The 25,150-nt window shown below is 45.5% G+C and overlaps 2 protein-coding genes and 2 long non-coding RNA genes across 5 annotated transcripts in view; 2 read left to right on the plus strand and 2 right to left on the minus strand.

The window, feature by feature from the left end:
• Positions 1–8,490, minus strand: part of LOC149352326 (uncharacterized) — a 29,179-nt gene extending 20,689 nt beyond the window's left edge. Inside the window, exon 1 of the long non-coding RNA XR_016290768.1 lies at positions 3,094–8,490. This is a non-coding gene — a long non-coding RNA (uncharacterized LOC149352326). The remainder of the gene's footprint in view (positions 1–3,093) is intronic.
• A 1,874-nt stretch (positions 8,491–10,364) lies between these two features.
• LOC149352328 (uncharacterized) lies at positions 10,365–11,501 on the plus strand. Its single transcript, XM_089575686.1, has 3 exons — positions 10,365–10,558; positions 10,633–10,759; positions 10,866–11,501. Exons 1-3 carry the CDS (start codon positions 10,365–10,367, stop codon positions 11,499–11,501), a joined length of 957 nt encoding a protein of 318 aa, XP_089431812.1.
• A 255-nt stretch (positions 11,502–11,756) lies between these two features.
• LOC149352329 (uncharacterized) lies at positions 11,757–22,011 on the minus strand. Its single transcript, XR_016290769.1, has 3 exons — positions 21,666–22,011; positions 20,134–20,189; positions 11,757–13,177 (listed from the first exon to the last, which is right to left on the minus strand). It is a non-coding gene; the product is annotated as an uncharacterized LOC149352329 (long non-coding RNA).
• Positions 22,012–22,636: 625 nt separating this feature from the next.
• On the plus strand, positions 22,637–24,245 carry LOC149352330 (uncharacterized). 2 transcript variants are annotated; one of them, XR_016289527.1, is made up of 2 exons: positions 22,637–23,466; positions 24,171–24,245. XR_016289527.1 is itself a non-coding variant. In XM_089577140.1 (1 exon), exon 1 carries the CDS (start codon positions 22,844–22,846, stop codon positions 23,291–23,293), a length of 450 nt encoding a protein of 149 aa, XP_089433266.1. In that variant the 5' UTR covers positions 22,637–22,843; the 3' UTR covers positions 23,294–23,493. The 2 variants fall into 2 exon arrangements, 1 of the variants encoding a protein (XP_089433266.1); XM_089577140.1 differs by lacking the exon at positions 24,171–24,245 and having other exon boundaries at positions 22,637–23,493.
• Positions 24,246–25,150: the final 905 nt, after the last annotated feature.

Here is a 25,150-nt window from a genome sequence, read left to right on the forward strand (position 1 = left end):
CATTGTTAGGCAAGTCATTAATACAAACGAGAAAAAGTAAGGGCCCAAGAACCCTGGGGAATGCCTGAGCCCACTGGAGAAGAACAGGAGGTAAGTTGATCTGCAGTCACACATTGAGAATACTAGTTAGTGAGGGAAGACGAGGTTACTGAATTTGAACTTTGTCAAAGGCTTTCGAGAAAGAGAGCTATTTAATGAAAAACAGATTTTAGCCGGCGTGAATATTCGCTGACATGCTAATCTGCGTAGGGGAGGGAATAGGGAAGTAAAGATGGAAGAAGGGTAGAAAACAGTGCAGTCATTGAAGAGGGTTGCAACGCAATAGTTCGCCGCATGATGGCTTCTTTGGATGAGACCAAAGTCAAGTTCTGTGCATGGACAGCAGGGTGATCAAGTGTTTGGCAATTTAGAGTTTGTCTAAAACACCAATAGCGTCCAAATAGGCAAATAAGAATATCATTGCACGTCGCTGCCGTCTGTGAATAACCTAATAGAGTCCACTGTGAGTGGTACTCGGGTGATGAACTGCATGCATTGTTCGTAGCGCGCACGTCCGTTGGCGTGCGCTGGACATTCGAAGAGGATATGAAGCACAGTCTCAACTGAGCTGCAGTTGTCACAATACGGACTGTCTGCTTGCTTGAAGCGGTATCGTGGACTGTTCGCAAATGCAACACTAGGACAAACACAATGATAAAATGATAAACTGTTTCTAGATGACGCGGAGGCCCAAGTGGTAGTCTTGATTTGAGCTGTGGGTCGATGGAATGGAGAAAGGGGTAATGATGACTTGGCGAGTTCCAGAGGCAGTTCTTTTCATCCTGGGTATATGGTTTGGCGAGTTGGGAGGCATCTGATTTTGTGAAGAAGGTGCGCTGGTAGTTACGGTACAAATCGAGGAACATGCAGTCTGCCATAGAACCCTGGCCAGGATGAAATGCACATCGTGTGTAATACAAAAAAAGCTGTGTCTTGCATGAAAATGTTTCATGAAACCCTTGCTGGCAGTAACTGAGAAAGGAATTTGACTCTAGGAAACTTGCAAGGAGAGAGTAGATGCCATGTTTCATGGTCTTGCAGAGGATGCTAATAAATGAAATGGGTTGGTAGTTAATAGAAGAATGCTTGTCTTCAGACTTGAGCATTAAAACCACCTTCCAATCATTGGGGACCCAACCAGACTCCATAAATTGCTCAAACAGTTTAGAAATGAATTATAGCCCTATAAACTTTCATATTTTTTTAGAAGTTTAGAGTTGATGTTGTCCATACCGCATGGAGGTGATATTTTGATTTTTTCAACCCCAACAGGTTCATAACAATGGGGTTCACAAAAAAGAAATTACAAGATGGATAACGAGGATATGTGATATTACCTGGCCACCTGATGCTTTTAGATTAACTGTAGAGTAATCCATTTTGTTAACAATGTTCCGAAATTGTTGGTTATCAGTTAGTATCAGTGGCAAAGTGTGATTGAATAATGACTCCTTTGCTTGTTTTAGTGTGGTTTTATATTAAGAAGCAGAGGACTAACACGCATTACACCAGTGTACAGAATTAGACATTTTGGAGGACTGAAACATTTTTCCCTTGTTTTTTCTAGTGATAAGTAAAGTAAAAATGTTCTCATATTTTGCACATAGGCTGCAAAGTTTAGTGTGCTAGTCAGTAATAACCAGGCACATAAAACAGCAAAAAGGCATTCAAAAGCATCTTCTACACTGCAGCCTTTCTTAGCAGCAACTAATATTTTCTGGACAATAAAAATAACATGCAAAAGGTAGAACTTTATTTTGTATACACAAAAATAATGGCACTTTTACTGACTGCATGCACATACTGCAGCCAGAGTTGAATGCACTGAGTAAATCCTCAAGGTCCTTTGCAGCTTTCAGATGTCGATCAACCGAACAATGCAAAAGTGCAAGCGTGAACTCCATAAATGATGCCAGAACAGAATAAATACTGCCCTTTCTGAGAAGCATGAAAGAGCATTGCATCAAAGTGCACAAAGGTGGGCTGCATAAAAGCAACAACATGAGATGACTTGTACATGGCATCACAGACCCCACGATGGCTGACCACACACCACTTCCACGGGGCAGGTAGCTATCAGTGGATAAGATGGACGAACAGGCTTCCTCCATGTTCTGGTCTACAAAAACGGCTATCCTAACAGGCAGAGGGATGTGCACTGGGAAGCCAAATGGCTATCCACAATATTCTGAAGCAAGTGAGTTAAGCAGAAATCAAGCTGACAATTAGATGAAATCTGTTGCCTTCAGATTTGAGCAGCAACAGAGGAAGATCCTACGCCGTCTCATTCAGTTAGCCTGTTTCAGTGCTTTCCCTAAAAACTTGGAAAACATGAGACACTACACATTTTTGTGCGGCTATGCTCAGTAAATCTGTTTTAAAAGAATACATGAGGAAGGAACCAACCGACAGCTTTACGTACGCCTACATTAGTGCACTGTACTTACAGAAATCAGGTCAACGAGTATGTAACCCCATCAGCTAAAGAATAATCATGCTTTCTTTCTTGCTCTGCAGTGCACCACTTAAGCAAAGCTTCCCATTTGTGCAAACGTTTCCTTCCTAGACAACTACTATTACACTCCACAAAGAAAAGAAGCGGCCAGCACATTTCAAACATACATTTTCAATTAGTCGGCAAGCTAAAACCTTACGATTATCATGCATAAAAACCGAGCAGCACACTTGCAGTATCAGCTCGAAAGGTTGCGTCCGATGTCGGCTGCGAATGTAAACCCGATGATCTAGCTAGAACTGCCAGTGAAAGCCGCGCGCATCCTGTTCGTGCTCAATTCAAGTGAAAATATTTCTGGCATACGTTTCGCGTAGACAAGCTCATATGCTGCCACAAAAATATTTTTTAGCCGCTAAGTTTCGTGGAGTTCAACGTGCCGAAGCAAATCGTTCCCGCTTATTTCACATAGCGATTTGTGGACGATATGCGAACGGCAGGCGCGGTACTTGCCACCATGGTACTCAAATATGTTGACATTCGAGAAATTATTAACACACACACCACCTTTTCAGAACTGCCAGTTGTCTTGCTGAACTTACCGAAATGATGCTCATTGCGTGAGAAGGTTCGCCGGCACTCAGCAGGGATGCCTGCCTGAACATATGTCACTTTATGGTTCGTTAGCATTTACAGCACCTGGCAAAAGCATACGACAGGTGCAGCAGAGCACAAAAAGGACAGTAATAACACGACACACATCATTTACAACACATTTCATATCCGCGCCACGACCCTAGCACTACGTCACACAAAAAAGAACAGAGGGGAGGGACAAAGAGAAAAGCGCACGCAGCGCCATTACTGAAATTTTGTTGCAGGCGAAACTACGCCTTTTAATTAGAGAAAGACTAACAGCGCACAAAATCACAAGCACCAAATTTTAACTTTTTTTAAGTGGCTTGCTTTTTGACAAAAAAAAAAAAATAGTTCGTTGAGTTTTCGTCAGTGTCGCCATCTGTAGTGCTGTCACTCAAGCCTTCGCAATGGCGCGTCATTTGAACTCGCTGGTTTCAGCGTGCGCGTACGAGTCTCGTTGCGGGTCTGCACACAAGCACCTGCTGTTGAGCAATGCTAAACTTTTTTTTACGCTGTAGAAAATCCATTGCCTCAGTGGAACAGAAGTGGCAAAGAAACAGATGTGGTCTGATTCAGTTGAAATATACCTGCCACATTCCCAAGAAAATAAAGAGTTTCTCCAGTTACTGCAGGTGAAAAACTTGGTGATAAATGGACAGTTAACGGGCAAGTGGAAATAGCTCATCATGACAAAAAGCGCAAAAAGATGAATAAGTGAAAGACTGTTAGTCTTGTGTCTTTTCACTCCGTTCATTATGAAACCTTGACATGGAATAAAGTGGGCAAATAAGCTTCCCACTCAGTGATGGGCAGTGAAGTTGAGATACATTGGAAACTGATGATGATGCTGGGTTTTCTTGACTCAAGGGCATCTAAGGCCGAAGAGCGCCAAACACAAGGTTTTTGGTTGGCTCAGGCTAAAATATGTACTACACGTGTTAAAATCAATACCGGGTGTATAGAGCCCAAGAGTGGTGAGTATGTTCATGATCATAGTGTGTCAGGAGGGTGTATAAGCCAGGTAGAATGGCCTAAAGAGGTGTATAGTGCCAAAAAATTGCGTTAAGAATTGTTGCATATAAAAGACGAAGCCAGGTAGCCTCAACCACAGCCCTTGGTTGGGAAAGAAGAGCGAGGCATCTAGCAGCTACGGCTAAGCTCAGCCTTCTCCTTAGCAATGAGGAGGGGCTGAGGTTGCTTGGAGTATGAGATCGCTTGTAGAAAGCCTACATGTGTTAAAATTTTGGAAACCCTATCCAATGAAAGCATGCAGTCATCACCTAAAAATAAAGAAGGGTGCAATAGTATTTTATATGTGTATAGCTCTGGGAAGTGCTGCCGTCTTTGTTTCCAATCTCGGGCACATGATTGATGCACGGACAACTGAGATGTGGGCTCCACATCTCGCGCGCTGTGGTGCCAGTGCCCTTTAAAAGATGCAAGTGCGTGATGTACGTATGTCTTATCCTCAGTGTGCAGAGAGCAACTTCTTTGAATCTATTTTGTTTTTCCGTGGCATACCTTCCAATCCTTGGTTTTATTGTGTGCAGTTTGTTCTCGGTTCATCCCAATCCTGCTGTCACTCATTGCGGAGTGTAGTCCTCTAATATGTGGCCTGAGGTCCTGGTATGGAAGTTGGTTAACATTAATAAGACTCAGTTCAGCAGCTGACGCAGCAAGCCTATCAGCTTCTTCATTTCCATCTATGCCACAGTGACCTGGTACCCAGCATATTGTAATTTTAAGGTTCAATGTGCGCGCAAACATAAAGCATTTCAAGAGGGAATTCATAATGGGGCTTTTATAGGGTTTCCCAGAGGACAGGGCTACAACCACACTTAAGGAATCACAGTAAATAACAGAGGTAGGGATTTTCTTTTGCAGGATGGACCTAACAGCCAGCAGGATACCATGACATTCTGCAGTAAATATGCTTGTGTGTCTATTCATTGTTTTTGTTTCAGAAAATTGACAGCTGCGAACTGCACATGAAACTGAAGATGTTTGGTTTTGGTTTGGTTTGGTTTTATTGGGGTTTAACGTCCCAAAGCTACTCAGGCTATGAGGGACGCCGTAGTGAAGGGCTCTGGAAATGTCGACCACCTGGGGTTCTTTAAGGTGCACTGACATCACACAGTACACGGGCCTCTAGAATTTCGCCTCCGTCGAAATTCGGCCTCCGCGGACGGGATCGAACCCGCGTCAGCAGCCGAGCGCCATAACCACTGAGCCACCGCAGCAGGGCCAAACTGAAGATGTCTTGGAGTCATCAGTGTAAAACTCTGTGCACTGATACTTTGCTTTTAGGGACATGAAGTGCTGTTTTATGCCAATTGGAGACCCATGCTTGCCAACCTCACAAAAAGATCTGTCACAGACAACTGGATGCACTTCCCAGGGAGCAGTCACGCCTTTAGAAGAAGTCATCAGTACTAGAGACTGGTATGCTCATTTCTTGGACAAGTGCGGCGACTCTAATAGGTGAAGGTGAAGTTTCAGACGGTCTGTTTGAAAACAGCAGTGTACTGGTCGGGTTTCGCATAAGCACGCTGCATGGATGGTTGGCATGAGATAATACCTTGGTGGGGTATGCTATACTTGTAAACTTCGCCGTAGTTCAAGTGACTATCAGTCCACCTTATTGTACAAACTAGCAATTGGGCTTGTACGGAAAGCACCAGCAGCCAACCGCAGACCCCGGTGGTACATTGCATCGACCATTTTTAAGGTGGTTCTTCGAGCTGACTCGTACGCTACTCAGCCGTAGTCTATACATGATAGAACTACGCCATTTAGAAGATGGTTGGTTTATGGGGTTTAACGTCCCAAAGCGACTAAGGCTATAAGAGACGCCGTAGTGAAGGGCTCCGGAAATTTCGACCACCTGGGGTTCTTTAACGTGCACTGACATCGCACAGTACACGGGCCTCTAGAATTTCTCCTCCACAGAAATTCAACTGCCGCTGCTGGGATCGAACCCGCGTCTTTCGGGTCAGCAGCCGAGCACCATAACCACTGAGCCACCGCGGCGGCCCATATAGAAGACTCAGCAGGCAGTCTCGATCTGTACCCCACGACTGGTGTGACACGATTTTTAGAAGGTTCAGTGCCTTCATGCATTTAAGCCTTAACTGCTCAATGTGTGTGACGAACATAAGCTTTTCGTCGACTATGACGCCAAGAAATTTGTGGTCTTTTTGGACAGCAATACTCTGCCCGTTCAGTGTGATGTCGGGTTCAGGTCTAACACCACGTTTTTTTTGAGAGGAGTACACTGACTGTCTTTTCTGTGTTGAGTTTAAATCCGTTCTTGTGTGCCCACTTTGATACTTTGTTCACAGATGGACAAATTACATGACTTGTAGCTTATTTACAAATCGTCAACATAAATAGTGTAGGATACTGATCTCGGTAGGATGCTCAATTAATTCATTTTGACCATGAAAAGCGTGCAGCAAAGAACGCCGCCTTGAGGGAAACCATTCTCATATGAAGACCTGCTTAGATAAGGAATTCCCTACATGGACCTTGAATGTTTGTTCAGACAGACAACTCTGAATGGTGGTCAAATACATTGGAAACTGAATTTTTGATTCATCATGATTTTGCAGGATAAAGGGTTCTCCCAATGATCTGCCATTATCCCTGCACCATGCACTAGCCACAGCCACCAATCCCAGCTGATTTGCTAACCTCCGCATCCGACTTCTGGGCGTCCCTTGTTAGTTTAGTTACCTAGGAATCTAATGTGTTAGCTGAATAGACTGATAGTTATCTATTCTCTGGGTTATATGTCCCGCCCTAATCCAATTTTTTTTTTCTAATTTCTAGTATATCATTAACTTAAAATTGTACTCTAATCCACACTGCTGTCTCTCAAGCTTTCCCCATCATTTTACTCCTAACAACGGGCTGCATTGTCCCGGTTATTTTAAAATCTTTTCTGTAATGTCCATTTTTCATCCTCTCAGACAAGTGATGGCAGGGTGCAGCTGTTAACTATCTGCCTTTCGATCTATATTTTCTTGCAAGGGTTATTAGCAAACTGTTGTTCGTTACACTACCTGTGCAGCTGCTACATCGCTGCTCACACCAAGCGTGTGCCCCGATGCTTGACCCGCATGAGTGAAGTGTAGGCATCTGAAGAACATTTATTGCACTTGAAGCAAAGCTTTTACAGCCATGAAAAGGACGGGAAGGAGGGAAAGTGCACACTCCTATCACTTGGTGCATACATGCACAACTAGACTGTGCTGCACAATGATAAGCCGCAATAGGGCGGCTGGCTGTCCGTGGTTACTACAACATTGTCTTCCAAATATACCCCTACCTGTCCTTATTTTCGAGGTAATTTCTTTCTCATGGTCCAGATCCAGAGTGACTACTTGGCTTAGATACTGTACAATGTCAGTGCATGTTAAAGGACCCTAGGCAGTCACAATTAATCTGAAGCTCAACCCCATGGCATCTCTAGCCCCACAAAAGACAGGTCTCTCATAGGCCATGTGCAGCTTTGGGATGCTAAACCTCTGCATACCATACCAATATCTCTCTAACCGTCGTAAACTGTTGTTCTTTTCACGAACTGTTAAAAATTAATTTTCCTCGTATAATTTTGAGCCTACCACTGCACTTTGTTTAGGTCTTCAAGCATGCACTGTAAATTCATCCTCTGAACATCAATGTCTGACTGGAATGTGACAATTTGATTGGGACCTGAAACAGACATTTGACAGCTCAAATGGGAGTCGAATTGCAAATCTAAAATCAACTGGGTTGTCCAGCTTTAACTGTAATGCCAATTTCAATCTAATTGATACCAAATACGGTACCATTTATCTTTCCTTACAGGGACACATTCGTCTGCTGGTGACTCTGTTGAGTTCATAAGATGTGGAGGGGGTGGAGCAGAAGGACAGTAGCCTCGCAGAGACGTTGCGGAGTAAGGCGGAGCGAGAGTCGAGAGGCTGTGCATGAAGCCAGGTCTTGACAGAATCGCCTACCAGGCTCTCCACAATCGCGACACACTAGAGCACAAGTGCCTTCTGGATACATTTAACTCCATCTGGGAATCTGGTGCCCACCAGACAATTGGCTCGTTGCAGTTGTCACCCCCCATCCCCAAGCATGGCAAGCAAGCAAGAAACCCTATTAACTATCTCCCCATACATCTCACCTCTGCAGCTTGCAAGGTCATCGAACATAAGTTTCTGCGCTGCCTCACCTGCTTGCAAGGGCTTTTAACTTTCTCCACGAAACTGGAAGCAACTTTCGCTAATTCCGCTGATCCTAAAACAGCGCAAACAAGACAAGGAGGACGGAAGGAAACGTACAACAACAGCGCTCGTGTTGTACGTTTCCTTCCGTCCTCCTTGTCTTGTTTGCACTGTTTTAGAATGAGTACCTACCAACTTGCCCAGGCTTCTACTTTGGCTATTCCGTTGCACTGCCAACTCAGTCAACGATGTTGTTTCTAATCTCGAACAGTCTCTACGTAGAAACCATACAGCCTTCCTCTTTTTACTTGAAATCCAAAGTGCTTTTGACCTCATCCCACACTCCGCCATACTCTCCGCACTTCCACAACATGGAGTCTCGGGCCATCTCCTCCGCCTTCTCATGTCAGAGTAAGACATTGCCTAAGCTCCAGCAGGACCCTACCCAGGGGAGCTCCTCATGGTTCTGTTCTTTCACCTTTGCTCTTTAACCGAGTACTCTCACCCCTTCCTAAGGAAACTCCCTCTGCCGTCCACACAACTATATATGCTAAAGACATCGCTCTTTGGACAACGTCAGACCTTGAATCTCTTGGCCTCTCACACTCCACAGCCAAATCCAAACACCTGCTGCTCGAAACACCTTCCCCAACCTCCTCCTTCACAGCGCCTCTATTCCCTGGCTTAGCAAAGTCTGATACCAAGGCCTACTCATAGACTCCAACCTAAAACAAGAAACTACCACTTCTAGATCTATTGCAGAATTGTGCTAAGTCAACCGTGTGCTCTAACAGCTGAACGAAGGTTCTGCCAGGGCTCTGCAACCAGCCCAACCTGCAGAGGTTGTACGTCCTATGAGGCATTAGAACACATTTTTTACTGCCCTTCTTTCTCTATAGCACTTGCTTCCCTTCTCCAAGGCTGCAGAAACCTAGGTTTACCTTCATCCAGCTTCGATGACCTACTCTTTCTCAAATGCAGCAGGTCCTCACACTTATCTGCCCTCCTCATCTTTTCCCCCTGCAGGGGCATCTGCAAGATGTAGATGATGATGAGTTGCGACGCCATGCCTTTCCGAGCATCCGCAGGGACATCCCTGCAGGGGGATGATGGCAAGCAGTGTGCCACTATGGACCCGAGCACCCATGTTTAGCCGTGCGCGGCAGCGCCGTGTCCGCGGAAAAGGAGATCCTGAAGGTTGAGCCGATGTCGAGCGTTTAGACCTTTAAGGCTCCTCGGAAGAGGCAACACACTACTTTGTGTTGCCTCCCAACCCGACTGGGGGAAATCGACAATCACCTTTTCCTATCCTCTATCTTTCACTTTCCTATCTCTTTCTCAACTCTCTTAGTGGTCCTGGGAGACTTCAACACACCCCACACCACATGGGCCTACAGCACCACCGATACCGCCCAAGGGGCCGCCCTACACGGTGCAGTAGATGCACTGGGACTAGATCTCCTCACCGACTTCACCTCTCTCATCCGCCCGCACAACCACATATCCAACGATACCTCCTCCGGTCTCACTTTCACCCGAAACATTCCACGAGCTACCTTGACCAACCTAGGAGAGGCCCTAGGAAGCGACTATTTCGTCTTGTCGATCAGTATCCTGTCCCCTCAACACCAAACATCAATGGGCACCATCCGCATCACAAACTGGAATAAATTACGGGTGACTGCACCCCAATCATTATCCATAGCAGACATAGCAAAAATGGAGCCAATTCCTATATGAACATCACTTCAAAAACATCCGCTGCCTTCAACGCATTGTAGAATACCCCTCAGCTTACAACCACCTCCTACACATCTGGGAGGCACGGCATGGCCTCCTACATAGATGGTGACGACAAAAGCACAATCGCACACTTAGCGCCGCATAGCACACCTCATGGAGCAAGCCCAAGGATACATCTCCCAGCTGCCCACCCAAAATTGGCTCCGGTTTTGTGTTCCGCTCAAGGGTGCACTAAGCACATCCGAAACCTGGACCATCCTCAGCGCCTCCTTAACATGGACACCACCAAAGCCGCCACCCATCACACCTTGCAGACCATAGCCCACACCTATAAGGGCTCCGACCAAGCTCTGCTGGACGAGCTTCAGACAGAATACTTTGATATCCACCACCTGCCCCCATCCAATGCTCCATACACCAGCCTCCCCAACCCAGACTGGATGCCCCCATCACCTATGTCTATGTTGCTGTGCGGTTGGCCACCAGGTCTAACGCCCTGGAAGTGGACAAAATTATGAATGCCATCATACGTAACCTCTCCAGGGAAAACATTCAGGCATTTACAACATACCTAATTGAGCAACAATGGATCCCTGGACAGCTCCCTCCAGAGTGGAAACATGTGGAGGTCATCCTCATTCCCAAGTTCAACAAACCTCCTTCAGTGAAGGCACTCTGCCCCATTCATGTCTTGCCTCGGCAAGATTTACAAACAGGTCGTTCATACCCACCTCCGAAACCGTACTGATGCTAAGAACCTCTTTCCCCTGTACAAGATCGGTTTCCACCCTGGACTTTCCACCCAAGACGCCTTTCTCCTGCTAAAAACGACGTACTCACGGGCATGCCATCTGGAGGTGAACTTCAAGGGGCAATTTGACAACATCGCCCACACAGCCATCCTGAACAGCCTCAATCATATCAACTGCGGCACCCGCATCTATCAGTACATCACCGCCTTCCTCTCCAACCGCACTGCCACAATCGGCATAGGCATTATGCAATCCCAACCCTTCGACACTCATAATAAGGGCACCTTGCAAGGAGCTGTCCTCTCCCCACTCCTTTTTAATATCGCTACGGCCCCCTTGGCCCACCAACTAGCTGCTCAACAGGACCTCAGCTGCACCACGTATGCAGACAGTATTTCCTCAAGGTCTACACGGCGCTCCCTCGCAGCCAAGAAAGAGGCTCTTCGAAAAGCCATCCTAACCGTTGAGGATTTCTTCACCAGCAGTGGCATGCAACAAGCCCTGGAAAAAACTGAAGTGATTCGAACACACGGACCCCGCTACAAGTCACCTGGCTCTATCTGCCTCCGAAGCCATGACCATCTCATTGAGAAATGCCCGCTTATTCGGGTCCTTGGCCTCTGGGTTCAACATGACGGAAAGCCCACCCACACCCTGTAGACACTCCGCACCTCAGGTCTCAATGTCACCCGCATGATCCGCCGAATAGTGGGGCACGGAAAAGGCATGCGTGAAGCAGCACTCTCCGACTCGTCAAGGCCCTTGCTATCAGCCGCAGGATTTGCCAGGATTTGGTAAGTGGAAGCCAAGAGCGGGAGATCAACTACAGGCCATTTTTCTTGTCGATCACAGCACTGTGCAGTGTTATGTTCCAAATGAGAGCAGAAAGCATCAGAGTGATGAACTGGAAACACATTTTGCAAGAACAGGTTTGGTCTGGTTTATTGGGTTAACGTTCCAAAGCGACTCGGGCTATGAGGGATGCCATAGTGGAGGAAGGGCTGTGGGTTTAACCACCCGGGGTCTTTTAACATGCACTGACACATCGCACAGTACACAGGACTCCAGCATCTCGCCTCCATTGAAATGGAACTGCCACAGCTAGGATTGAACCCACGTCTTTCGGGTTAGGTACCAAGCACCATAACCACTGAGCCACTGCGTCAGTTTTTTTTTTGTACGTGTTTGTGTGTCCTTTTTTTCCGAAAGCAGAAGTAAAATATAACTGTTTCACTCTGGAATGAAATCGTGGAAAGAAAAGTGACCATCTTAATGTAGGTCGCTTTTTGCAGTACTTTTTGCCAGTGCATTTACTGCATGGTACAGGCACCATGCACAGGGTGCTCCATATTTATCAGTCAGGGTTGTAAAAAAATTCTCTTGCGCAAACCACTGGTCTATTTCTGCTAAAGCACAGACCACAGGGTAGCTTATGATATCTGTGTTTTCCGATAAATGCTTTAACGTCGGAACTTGCCTGGACTGCCAAGAATCGGTGAAGGACTGGAGTCGTCTGTGCGCGGAATTTTCATGGAGGCGAGCGGGATAGCCGATTTGAGAGGCTTTGCCATCTGGTGAACTGCGAGGCAAACAATATCCCTGCTCGGAGCTGGGGTAGGTCTCGCAGTACCCCAGTTGGCACAGCCTGTCAAATATGCTGCTCCGCTTACCTAGACGAAAATTCTCCGTGTAGACAACTGTAGTTTTTCGCCGATTCCGGACAATTCAAGCAAGTTCTGATGTTTAAACCAATTATTGAAAAATGCAGACTATCATAAGCTACATTATGGACAGTGCTCAAGTTCAAACACGTAAGTAGTTTGCGCAGGATAATTTTTTTTACAACCCCGACTGATAAATACGGAGCACCCTGTATACCACTTCTGTAAACAGCAGCTTGCATGCACAGTCTCCTATCAGCCGTGAATGTAGGTTGCAATGCAAGCTGGGCTAGTTGGAGGCAGCACATAAAACTGTGCACAGTGTGAGAAATTAGACAGCAATAGAACAAACACATATGCGTGCCAGCACTGTCTTGTAGCTGTGACAAAATAATATCTGCAGCCTGAACTTGTGAGGCAGTGCTGGTATGTGTATGTGCTCTTTCTATTGCCATTTGGTTTCTCATGCTGCATGCAGTATGTATGTGTATGTGCTCTTTCTATTGCCATTTGGTTTCTCATGCTGCATGCAGTATGTCATCATTGGAGCAATCGATGCATTGCTGTAGTCCTCGCAGAACATTTTCAGAAAACATCCTCCTCCTTGACCGAAGGAATACAACTTGCTTGGATGCTGTCAGTGCAGCACAAGGGCTTGAAGAAGCTGATCTGGACCTGCAAGCACACAAAAGAACCATGACAGCTGCCCTGGCAGTAGAAGTGCAACTTTCCCCTTGTGGTTACCCATGCTTCCCGACAACTTGAATGAGTTTTTGTTTAGCACAGTGAAATGCGTAGTGGATGAAGCAATTGCACTGACCGCCACAATGAAAGTATGCAGGTTTTTATGCAGTTGATAAAAAAATTATAGCAAGCGAAACAGAAGGAATTGCAGATTTAGACCACGACCTAGAATAAGAAAAATTGGAAGGGGCACTTAATCTCGGCCCTAAGGGTATGGCACGATAGCGTTATTGGTCTCCTGGGACTCCTCATGCCCCTCCTGGAGCAGTGGTGCAGCAGTTGAGCGATGCACCACTGCCCTGCGATGACTCCCAGTGGTGAGCCCCCATGTTGCTCTTCCCGAGCGACCAATCATTAACTTAACTGCCAAAGTAGGCAGTTTGCTCACTATCTGGTGGGCAGGTTGTGATGACGCCTCAAGGTCACGTGACCAAGACGGCCCACCTGCCTCCGAGGTTGCTCTATGGGCACCACCTGCCCGAGCCATGCACGCGGTTTTTCACACACAATGCCGACACCGGATTTTCTGGTGACCGTGGCAGTTAAGTTAACGACTGGTCGCTCAGGAAGAGCAACGTTTGTCGCACAAGTCCCACCGGTGACAGCGCCTGCCATAGAAGAGCAGTGGGGCACCTCTAAACCACTGCGCCAGGAGTGGTATGAGGACTCCCAGGGACCTACGAATGTGAATGATGTTCTGCATCTAGGGGAAAGAACCCACTACGTTCAACTCATCGCGTCCTACCCTTAAGGTGGAGCTTTCAATTTCTACCTTACTCCTCCAGCAGCAAGTGCCCATTGTTGAACATGACGGCCAAGTAAATGAATGAATATATTTAATTTTGGCATGACTGGCACATTCATATAAGTGGGGGAAGGGGAGTGCTAACAGCCAAATAAAGTTTGATTTTCATATATAGCTCTTATGAAAGAAATGTTTATACAGGTTACGGGAATGTTCACTGTATTTTACTGTATCATGCATGTATTCATCACTTTCTTAAATATACTGTAATACACCTTAAGGACTAATTAATATATGCACCCAGATGAGATTTCTGACATTCAGTTTTAGGACATTATTAATGTAAAGCACAGCGGGGCTCAGCTAGTTGCTTTATAGCCAGTCATAAAGCATTTCATCTGAGTATCCTCAACCAATCACATCGCTACAGTACTAGTTGATTTACTGACCCCTGTTCATGAATGTGATTTGCAGAACTCACACAGACTATGCGCAAACTTTCTGAATGCAGCTGATCACTCCTTGCATCTACATCTTTATCCCTTTTCATCCCGAATTTTTGTGGCAAGCACAAACATTTGTGGTGGTTTTATCTCATTAACTCTTTCCTGTCCGCGCCTATTCCCATCGATAGCCCGCTATCGATGGCTTCAAGTTCGTATTTTCTCGCTTTTTGAAGCGTTCCTGGACAACTAGCGCTAACCAGTGTGAAATAAAGGAACTCTTCTTTCAGTTTCGCTTTTGGTTTGACTTTTTCCGCCAAGCGGTGATTTTTGAAGCCCCTCCGGAGTCAGCTGACCGGCGCTCCTTGTTTCCACCATGGCATCGACGTCGCGCGCTGCTGCTGCGCCGAAACCGCGCGTTTCCACAGAAATTGATGCTCCTGAGAGTTCGTTTTTGGACGAGAACAGCAGCAGTGAGGATTCAGAAGACGACTTCGGCTCTTCAGACTTCAGCACCGACAGCGAAACTGCCTCAGACCGACCCGGAACGTCGACAGCCATGCCTCGGAAAGTTTCGCTTTCTCCCCGAAATGTTCCGCTTTTGCTGCGCGCTTATCGGAAAAGATCAGAGTGTTCTGAAGGTGATAACTCTTATTTGCAGGGTGTCAACGCCTTTCGGGCGGGATTACTTGCCGCCGGCAGCGCAGAGAGTCGTGTTTTCGGCTCAAAGACAGCCAGGGGTCGACCTCGGCGTTGCGCGCCGGAGTGTCGCACGGCGCTCGGCGGCGCGGTTAACAGCTTCATACTTTTTGACGCGCATCGCCAGGAGCATCCCGAAGCGCCAGAATTGTCGAGGACATCAAGATTTGATCAGTTCGCGTTCAGACTTGAATTGGTCGAGCAACTCCTCGGATTTGATGAGCCACATCCTGAGGACCCCAATGTTCGCTCTCTGTTTCCGCCTCGTGATTCACCTCAGGGGCTGCAGTACAAGCCGCAGAAAATGCAAAGTACCGGAACTGCAAATTGTGCTACGAAGAAAAAAAGGTGGAGCAAAAAACAAATGTTTTCTGTGAGACATGTGCGGCCAACCTCTGCTTCACGGCAACAAGGAACTGTTTCGCGCGGTGGCACGATAGTCACTAGGACTACTGTTTCCTTTCCTAGCCCAGCTAATACTGCTCACAGCAAACTAAAATTTGCTGCAATGTTGCATCGATCCCTGTTGTAAAAAATGTATATTCTGAAATTTTTTTCTGTTTTGTTTTTGCAACGAAACTTTGATATTTTTGTGTGTTTTTTCTTTGTAACTACAATTTTCTTTCCGATAATTTTTTTTTCATCTCTTACTCAATAAACATGTTGACTGTGACTAATAACAATGTGAAGAGAATTTCCTCCTCTACAATTCGGTACCATACACTCCTGTACCAAGCAAGTTTTGTTGAAGAAAAAAAAATATTAATGATATCACCTGAAAACCACAATTTTCCCCGCGGACAGGAAAGAGTTAAGAAGCTATTAAAAGGCTTGTAAACAAATTACGAGGGCAGTAAGTACAGCGGTTTTCAAGGGAGAACCATGTCCAGTATACTGAACACTGGGATTTATTTGTTGCCCTAGGAGTAGCACATTTTCATCTGCACTTTAAGAATTGTAGCTACTTTCTTCACTATGAAGCACAGACTGTGGTTGGAATTTTTCCGCTTTGCCGCCTGAGTACGAATTGACATCAAGGTTTGAGTAGTCTCCAAACAAAATTTCCTGAATTTCCTCATTAGTGAGAGTCTTTCCTACAAATAAAACAACCAAATGGCGCTCAGAAGCATATTACTTGCACGACAAATCCACATCAGGGTGTTTCTCGAACGATAGTGGGAGTTATGTAATTTTGGCACCAAACAATATTGAAAATCAAATGTAACCTGCTTGCGCAGGGATTAGAACAATACGAACAATTAAATCCTAGTGACCAGTACATTGGAGATGAAAATATTATCACATTGCAAAAAAACTACTCACAACTAGGGCAAACTTTTAACCACATTGTTTCAAATGAAATTTGATTCACTTGCGAGAATTTATATATTTGAATTGGATGAAGAGGAAACTTTAAAAGAAATTGTTTGCTTGAGCACATCGCGCGTGGCGGTCTGCTCGTGGAAGCTGCCCTCCTAAAAAGATGCGGCCAAGAGAGGAACTATCATGATGGAGATATTGCTCGTCTCTTCCAGAAGCCATCCAAATGGTTTTGGTTTTGATTTAGCTTTGTTTGATTTTTTCATTACTTTTTTTCTGATGTCCAGTGTAGTGGTCGCTAGGTTGGAAAAGGTTATAAAGCTGCCGATTTCAATTTAAGTTTTACATGCAATAACAAATATATTTTTGAGCAGTAAAATATAAGAGTATAAACCAAAAGTAAATAAAATTCAATAATAATTTTAGTAAAACATGGAATAAATAAACAAATAACTGAACAAACTCCAAGTCCTGCCCCCCAACCCCCCCCCACCTCCCAAAAAAGTTCCGCAGTCCCTGCCCTCTAATGACATTGCTCTTTTGCAGCTGAGCTACTCCTCACCAAAGTATGTCTGTGAACCCAGATACCTTCTTCTGTCCCAGCGTTCCCCATGAGTGGTGACTATGGACTTCAGACTGCCCTGTTCCTGCTCATAACTTACGCCTGCACCGACCTGCCCACTAGGACTGCTGCTGAGAGAAGCTCAAGATTCTGGCTTACTTCCACGACTGCCACTGATTAGCACTGGCAACTGATCTCTCCAATAGTGTGCTGCCTTCGTTGCCGCCACCACTGCCTAGAACTACTCTAACTGTGCTTACGGTGCACTCGCAAATGCCATACAGAGCTGGGTGTATCGACGGTACTGTTGTCTGCATTGATGGTGGCCCGGCTAACAAAGCTGCTGCTGTCATTCTATATTCAGAGCTTGATTTAATAAAGTTGCACTCCAAAGAGTGGAAATCAAATGCAGTTTGAAACAAAGGGGACAGGTGTATTACTTTATCCCACAACAAGTACATGCACCATGTCATGGTGCATGTACTGTGAAATTGAGAATTGTGGTTTACAACTGCAAGTTCACATCTCAATTCCAAACTATACACTCACCTATGCACTAAAACTTCAGTTCCTCAAAGACCTACATGTACACAGGAGTATAACGAAGAGACGGAGGGGTATTAATAAACCGAGCATGTCACTGCTCTGTTTGGGAGGGCGCACTTTGATGGAGATTAATCTTTCTTGCTAACAGAGCAGAAATATACAACAGAAAGCACAAAAACATGAAGCAGTTAACCAGCTCTAGAGATTTAAAGAATGGTACAACAGCCTAAGAGAGCTAAATAAGGCCCGGGAGTTTTGGAAGAAGAATCATCAATGTAAATCGTGCACTAATAATACAATAATAAAATATTAGATATTACAATAAATTTAGTCCTCACTTAAAGAAACAGAAGTTTCAATTCTTTGTGTTCGCACATTACCTACAGAAAAACTGTTCAGGTTAGAAAATGCATGAAGGAAAACAGCAAAAATGCTTCCAATGCAGTGGGCCTTCCGTTCCTCTCTGTAGCACTTCCACAAGAGTATTTCACAGGGTGCCTAAAATACTAAAGACACCAAATTTTTGCTTCGTGTTTTCTTTCAAATGATGCATTAGACATTAATATACATGTACCACCGTGCGATATTCGCCTATGACCGGTAAATAATTTAGAATTGTATTTCTTCCCGACATTGTTTCGGTTTCATCAACTGAACGATGGCTCTGATGTGTAGTTGGTATCTAGGTCACGTGAGACACGATAAAAACGGCAATACAACTGCTGATACAAGTGCTCGAATACGCCGACGCTGTATGGGATCCGCACACAACAACGGATATAAAAATTCTTGAAGGCGTCCAGAGGAAAGCACTCCGGTTTATTTACCACGCTTATGGTTGGCAGGTCTCGGTATCTGATTTGCTCAACAGATCTGGGCTTCCCACGCTTGAATCCCGTCGAAAGCAGCACCGACTAAAAATGTTGTTCAATATCATACATAATAAAACAAAACTGAATTTTCAGAGTTACATGCAATACAACACAACACGCCCCACCCGTAACAAACACGAACGGACTATCTTGATGCCACGATGCCGAACAAAAGCATATTCTTGTTCCTTCTTTCCACGCACCATTTCCGAATGGAACCGACTGCCAAGCGATATCACCAACCTGGTATCTTCAGAATCTTTTTTGTCTGCTGTTTCGGCTCATGTATCGCAGTAGCGCGTCTAGTACACAGTGTATTTCGATTTCCTTGTTTTTATTCTGTTCACTTAGTCTGTCTGACGTCGGATGATTTGCCTGTACTTTTTTGCTTCCCATTGGTCTTATTGAATTTTGTTCTCGTACTGTAATCGCCCTTTGTTGCTGTTATTTGGTTGTTACTACTTTGTAATTTTTTTCTTTTTTTTCTTTTTGCACTCCTGCCTTGACCACCAAAGGGCAGTCGGCAGTATTTATGAAATAAATAAATAAATATGTCATTTGTTGCCATTCCATTTCTAGAAGCAGGCTGGTGTAAGTGTTGTATTGAATCAAACCTACGCAAAAACATGTATAGTGAAGTTTCTTCCTGCTGACGCAACCTAAAGGCCAACTACATGTCACCGCCATTGTTCGGTTGATAAAACCGAAACGAGAACAACATGAAATAAGAAATCCAGTTATAAATTATTTAGCAGTTGCAGGCAAAAGCAAGTGGTGATCCATAAGTTCAATGTCCAATGCATCATTTGCAAGAAGAAAACATGCAACTAAAAATAGGTGTCTGTAGTCCATTAAGAGTTTCAACTTTGAACCACTTGGGCACCTGACTCAAAGGCAACCAGACAAAGGGTTGTCTTGAATTCTAGTATACCCAAGCAACTGCTATACACGGCGACAGATCTGGGGGCATGTTGCCTCATACAAGTTGCAACAGACGCTCTCAAGTGATTGCAAGAAGCTGTGGCCTATTACATGCCAAGTTACCTTCAACAAAGCTATGTTTTGGACACCACCGCACATGAAGGTTTATGGTTTATGAGGGTTTAACGTCCTAAAGCAACTCAGGCTGTGAGGGACGCCATAGTGAAGGGCTCCGGAAATTTCGACCAACTAGGGTTCTTTAACGTACACTGACATCGCACAGTGCTTCCACACAAGACTTTTTTTTAGGAATTTTAGGCATTAGGAAACCCGCATCTTTCAATCTTTCAGGTCAGTAGCAGAGCAAAACAATCACTGAGCCACCACAGCAGCTTCACATAAAGGGTGCTCCCACAGAACAAAAGCTGTTATACATGTACAAGAGGCTGTGTATAGCTTGTTCTATATGGCACACTGTCTGCTTATGAATCTAGTACAGACTTGTACAGATCTAAATCTGCTGCTTTCATTCCGTAGGCAAATTACATAGGTGCATTGGTGTTTCTCCAACTTTTCTCTCTGCAAATCATGTAGCTGAAAGTGCACAGAATAACTTTTCAAACAACAGCGTACCATAAATGCAGAGGTGCCAAAATACACACTCCACAATAAAAGTAAATACATTGCGGGCATGCTTTCAAAAATTCAAACTTTTTAAAACTTAACCAGGAGCACGCTCTGAACCGGTGGAAACAGCGAAAGTATGCATTACGCCATACCAATCTCGGCTCACTGTGGTAATGAGGTCAAGGTAGAATCCAGCTGGTGGAAGGATCTGCAAATAAGCAAAGGCACACGCTGCAGATCAGAGTAATGCTACAAACACGGCCCGTTTGCACAGATGAATTCAACAAACTCGTTCCCAGAACTGAGTACAGCAAGTGAGGGCTCCTGCTGCAGCAGAAAAACAAAGTAACGACATTGGTAGCTGCTGGTTGATACACACACGAATTAATTGTTTCGTAAATGCACTAGATGTGCATTTCCAAAACAATTAATTACAACAAACGAAACAGTGTAGTGGATTCACTGATACAGTAAGTGCTGCACATGCTGCTTGCATGGAACTGCGCTGGAAAGTGGTTATAGCAGCTGCTGCCTTGTCCCTTGACAGCCACATGAAGTCCACACAGCGGCTGCTAGCTCTCCTCCAAAAGACATGCTGGCTCAGCGTCATCTTTGGTTTGTCTCAATTCCCTCTCGGTGCCCTTGGCAGCGGCTTAAAGGCACGCACTGCCTGTTACTTATGAATGCATTAATTTTTTTCTGGAAATCTTTCCCATAGCTTCCTCGAATGCATTGGAGCACACAGAACAAGTGTTGGGAAACTATGGTAGGGACAGGCATCCCAAATGTTTAAACAAACGCAAAGAATTACACCAATGCAGTTATTTCGGTTGTAAAACGATAAATATTTCCATGGGCATCGACCTAGTGCTAGCTGAAGGCTAATGAAGTCACGTATTCCTTGCGGCATCCGTCGCCTTACACATGAGTTACTTGGCAGTGACTGGCCTGAGCGGATAAGCACAATGAATGCATTGCTGCAGTCTCATGCTGTACACGTGGCACTCCGAAGTACGCCAGTTTTTTTTTTCACACTGAGCCAGCTCATATTTAAACTTAGGCTCCCCGCTGGCCAGCAACCCCTTCTTTCGCTCTTCGGAAGTATCACAAAGAAGCTGATCTCCTGCATTGCAGCACCGCGTGAAAAAGGAAGGAAAACATACAACTGGTCCGCACAGGTAAACGCCACCTACCTGTCGGGAATCCCGACGCTTTGATAGCGCAAGTCACGTACCCCATCTGCTGAAGCTGCGAGGAAGGCAGTAAAATCCCACAGTCCAGCGCGTTTACGCTGGCACACACAGAAATAACAGATGCGGCCAAATTGTAGAGGCCATGAGCGAAGGAGATGAATCTTGAAAAAGACAAACCTTCGTCAGAGGCAACCGACTATCGATAGGTGCACAGTAGCAAACATGCAACAGTCCTTTCAAGCGCGAAAGGACGACCTCATCGACGCCACTCCGCGATCTCCTCGCGCGCCTTCACCCGCACGATGTCGCGAAATTTACATCAGAAGACGCTGCATTAATAATCAAGACCGTCACACACTTGCGCAGTCGTGCAGCAGCTCTTTCAACAAGCCACAAGGCGATGACAGAGTGACGACGAACACTTATCTAGTTGGCGGGCAAGTACGAAACAACATCGCGCGTGCACAATGAATTATTTTGACAGCACTCACCTCAGTCTGGAAAAGGTTGAAGGCAGGGCTGCCTAAACCATGAACTGAGAGCAAAATTCACCGAGCTCGCATCTACCAAAACAGCAGCGGGCCGATTCACCAGAGAGAAACGAAAGCGCAGATAGCGCAACGAGGCGCTGGCGCACACACGAGTTCGCCCGTTCTCTGAAACGCGCGCCATCCTCGGCCTCGGCATAATTTTAGGCGTCTGGTCTGGGTTTGAGAGTTACATGCCGCAAAAACAGAAAACCGAAAAACTCTCCGGCGTCACATCCGCCAACAGTCCTCCTTTCCACCTGCTCTCTGGGCGCGCATGCGCAGTTCTGCGGAGTTTGCTCTCGCGATGTTCAGGTCCCAGAAATGTACCTAAACAAACGCCATTTTGGAATGACGTCATTAAAAGTCACGTGACATGAGGATCGCCTTCCTCCATTTAGCCTTACGCCTCCAGCCTCCCCTAGTGGAGATCCATGGAGGTAAAAAAAACTTCCTCCATGTGGAGATCAGTGGCGGAGTGAAGCTCCGCCCACATTCAGCCTCCGCGCACAGAATTCCTCCACGACAAAAAAGTAGTCCGCTGCTTAAACGTTTCTTGTGACCTAAGCAAGAAGCTTATCACAAGAAAAAAATTATGAGCTCTAGAATTTTGATACGCGGATTGTTTGATATAGTGAAACATTAAAAAGCTGATTTCGTTCACAGTTGCCATTGCCCAGCGGAGTAATACAAGACACCGCGGATCGCGGCCCAGTGTTTGCAACTGCTGTTTTTTTTAAGTTGTATCCTACTATACATGGAGGAAGGAAAGAACTACTATAGAAGGGCTGGTGCAGTGGAAAAAACAAAACGTCGCCTGACGTTGTGGAGAGAAATCTCTACGAAAACTGGGAAGGCTGTTGGGTCTCCTACTTAATTAGGCTATATTTTTTTTTCAAAATATAGGACCACCCGATCCAAAGGCAAAGCCACAGATCCAAATCTGCTTTGGCGCCATGTTTGGCGCGCTTCGGCGTATTCGGCTCGCGACAGCCCTTTTGTTAGTCTCGGTAGTGTCAGCGGTTGGTTTGAAAGTCTGCAGTGGCTTGAAAGTCATTTAATTTTGAAGTTAAAGTCGTCCGCCGGTCGAAGTCGACAGCTGGTGCGTTAAAAGAGCGTAGTGAACTCTGTGTTTGTTCTAGATGGCTCTAGACAGGTGTGCTCTGTTGGCCGCTAACATCGCCGCTAAAATGGCCGCTAACATCGAACACAGCGACCTCGTGCTCAAGATGGATAAAGCAAAAGACGTCGATGTGCACCTCTTCGCGTGTGACATCAACCACAGGGGCAAGGCCAACGTGCCCGCTTACTTCTCGCACCACGTCGAACCCATTGAAGGCGAGCCTGGAAACTTCAAATCGCGCCTGCGGGGTCGACCGCTCAGAGGTAGACAGCTGGCCCTTCCCGATGGCTACAGCGGCATCGTAGCGCGGAGTGCAGCAACCGAGTTCGGCGGCAGGGACCTTCATGTAAGCGGCAAGTTCGACAAGATAACTGCCTGGAACTGGAGCTCACCGATGAGCGAAGAGAAGTATCGGCAAATGAATGAGTGGGTCGCGGTGGCCGAAGTGCTTGCCGCACCATGCGACTAGCAGGCGACAAAAGCCAGAAGCGCGCAAAAACACTTGTTTCGGGGTCTGTTATGTTCACGGCCTCCAGGCGCTCGGCCAGTGGGAGAGACTACTAGACCAGTGCAAGCCCCTGCCAGAGAGTTCTTACCGGCCTCAAGAGTGGAGACCGTTACTGACTATTCTTGTCTGAAAATGTAAATAAAACGTCATTTTACTTGAAAGACGATAGTCGTGTGGCCTAATTTGATGAGCGGTATTTGTGTGCGATGATCGATGCCCGTCTCGCATGCGAACTTCCACGAGAGCTGCGCAGCGCAGGCTCGGTTGTTGCTGGCGGTAACTTAATCTTCCAGCTAAATATGTAGTACAGGCGCGGACAAAAGTAAACTGAGCACGCAACTGACTTCGAATATTTTTCGCGCGTCACTTAATTGAAATTTCCAGTAGTGGTACGCGCATGCTGGTAGAAGAGGTTGGTGGGCTTTCTTGTAGACAAAAAACGCTTCTTCCTTACCAATGGAGAACGCGTGATTGCACTTCGAACCCAATATACTTATGGCCGCTCCTGTACATACGTTCCTTAAAATATATTTAGACTATGTGTCGCACACGGAATTGTTTTTTGCGACATACAGTATTTGCCTCCCAGTTAATTGAGCACCTCAACCCTCCAGGGTCGAAATGGTTAGTCTGGAGGCACACTGTGGTGGGCGTACAGTCAGGCCGGAACGAAACGCGAGCACGCATATGCCGTACTTGGCCACTTTACAGCAAGATATTTCTTTATAAACGGTTTATGAATATATACTTTGGTGGACCTTTTGCCCTTGAACATGAATCTGGCTTGCTTACACTGCAGCTTAAAGTGCACAAGTAAAGTATTTTTTTTTTTTTAAAGCGCTGTTCACGTTCCAGTCCGGCCTGGCTGTATACACCAGGTGCCGTCTGCAACTTCCCAACTAAGTGCCAACAGGCTGTGAGTAAAGATTTTCGTTTTATTTTTTACAGCTAACGCAATATGAGCACAACAGCAGTTCTGCACCTCCTACTAACATGAAGTAATCACGAATATACATAGGTTGTGCACTCCTAGCACTGTCACCTGCACTTGACCAGACTTAAACTGCACATGTCAGTAGCAGCTTGAGCGAGTAGGTTGGTTAACTGAAATCGTCAGTATGAATACTAAGGTGCCAACAAGAACAAGCGGCTGTAAGTGTGATTGCAAGTGACTCACCTTGTGACTGCAAGCTGCTGTTGTCACATCCTGTTGTTTTATTACTCTGGCATATATGGTGAATTTCTGCTTGATTGGAATCTGTGAATTTTTATCTTCTTTTTGTCTGTTTGCATTCTAATGTCCTGAAATTTAGGTGCATGTGCTCTCTTTTGGAGAGGAAAAATCGCTGAAAAATATCAGATGGCGTGAACTACAGGGAATGACAAGTCGGCAGTTTTGGTTGGGTTCTGAAGACCCAAAAGGTATCAAAAGTCGTGTGCTTTCTTTTTGTGCATGGAAGTCATTCGAACTTAGAATGAAAAATATAGGATGATTTGAACCACGGAGAATTGCTAATTAGATAGGGTAAAAGCTCTACAGCCCGTGCCAGAGTTACTGACAGTACTTTCTGTTCACATTGTAATGCCTATACCAATGGACACAGTCTCTATGTTCTTGTTACAGCATACGGTCAACACCTTAAAGTCCTTTTTAGGGTATGCAAACAAAGGTAGGACATCATATTCGATGTATTTTTTAGGAAAACTGTGCACCTCTCCTTGACTGTAATTATGATTAAGGCTGCAAGCATTGTATTCAATGTGTATCGATCTTTTTCATTAACTTATTTGAGCAATTCAAGCTTTCCTTGGATATAA

This window comes from Amblyomma mixtum, chromosome 3, assembly GCF_055824585.1.
Source record: "Amblyomma mixtum isolate Tamu chromosome 3, ASM5582458v1, whole genome shotgun sequence".
NCBI lineage: Eukaryota > Metazoa > Arthropoda > Arachnida > Ixodida > Ixodidae > Amblyomma > Amblyomma mixtum.

Excerpts from the sequence above, each read along its gene's own strand:
- LOC149352328 (XM_089575686.1), top strand. The coding sequence starts at position 10,365 with ATGGACACCACCAAAGCCGCCACCCATCACACCTTGCAGACCATAGCC. Across the intron at positions 10,559-10,632 it reads TCACCTATGTCTATGTTGCT|GGAAAACATTCAGGCATTTA; the intron begins GTGCGGTTGGCC and ends TAACCTCTCCAG. Across the intron at positions 10,760-10,865 it reads ACAAACCTCCTTCAGTGAAG|ATCGGTTTCCACCCTGGACT; the intron begins GCACTCTGCCCC and ends CCCCTGTACAAG.
- LOC149352330 (XM_089577140.1), top strand. The coding sequence starts at position 22,844 with ATGGCTCTAGACAGGTGTGCTCTGTTGGCCGCTAACATCGCCGCTAAA.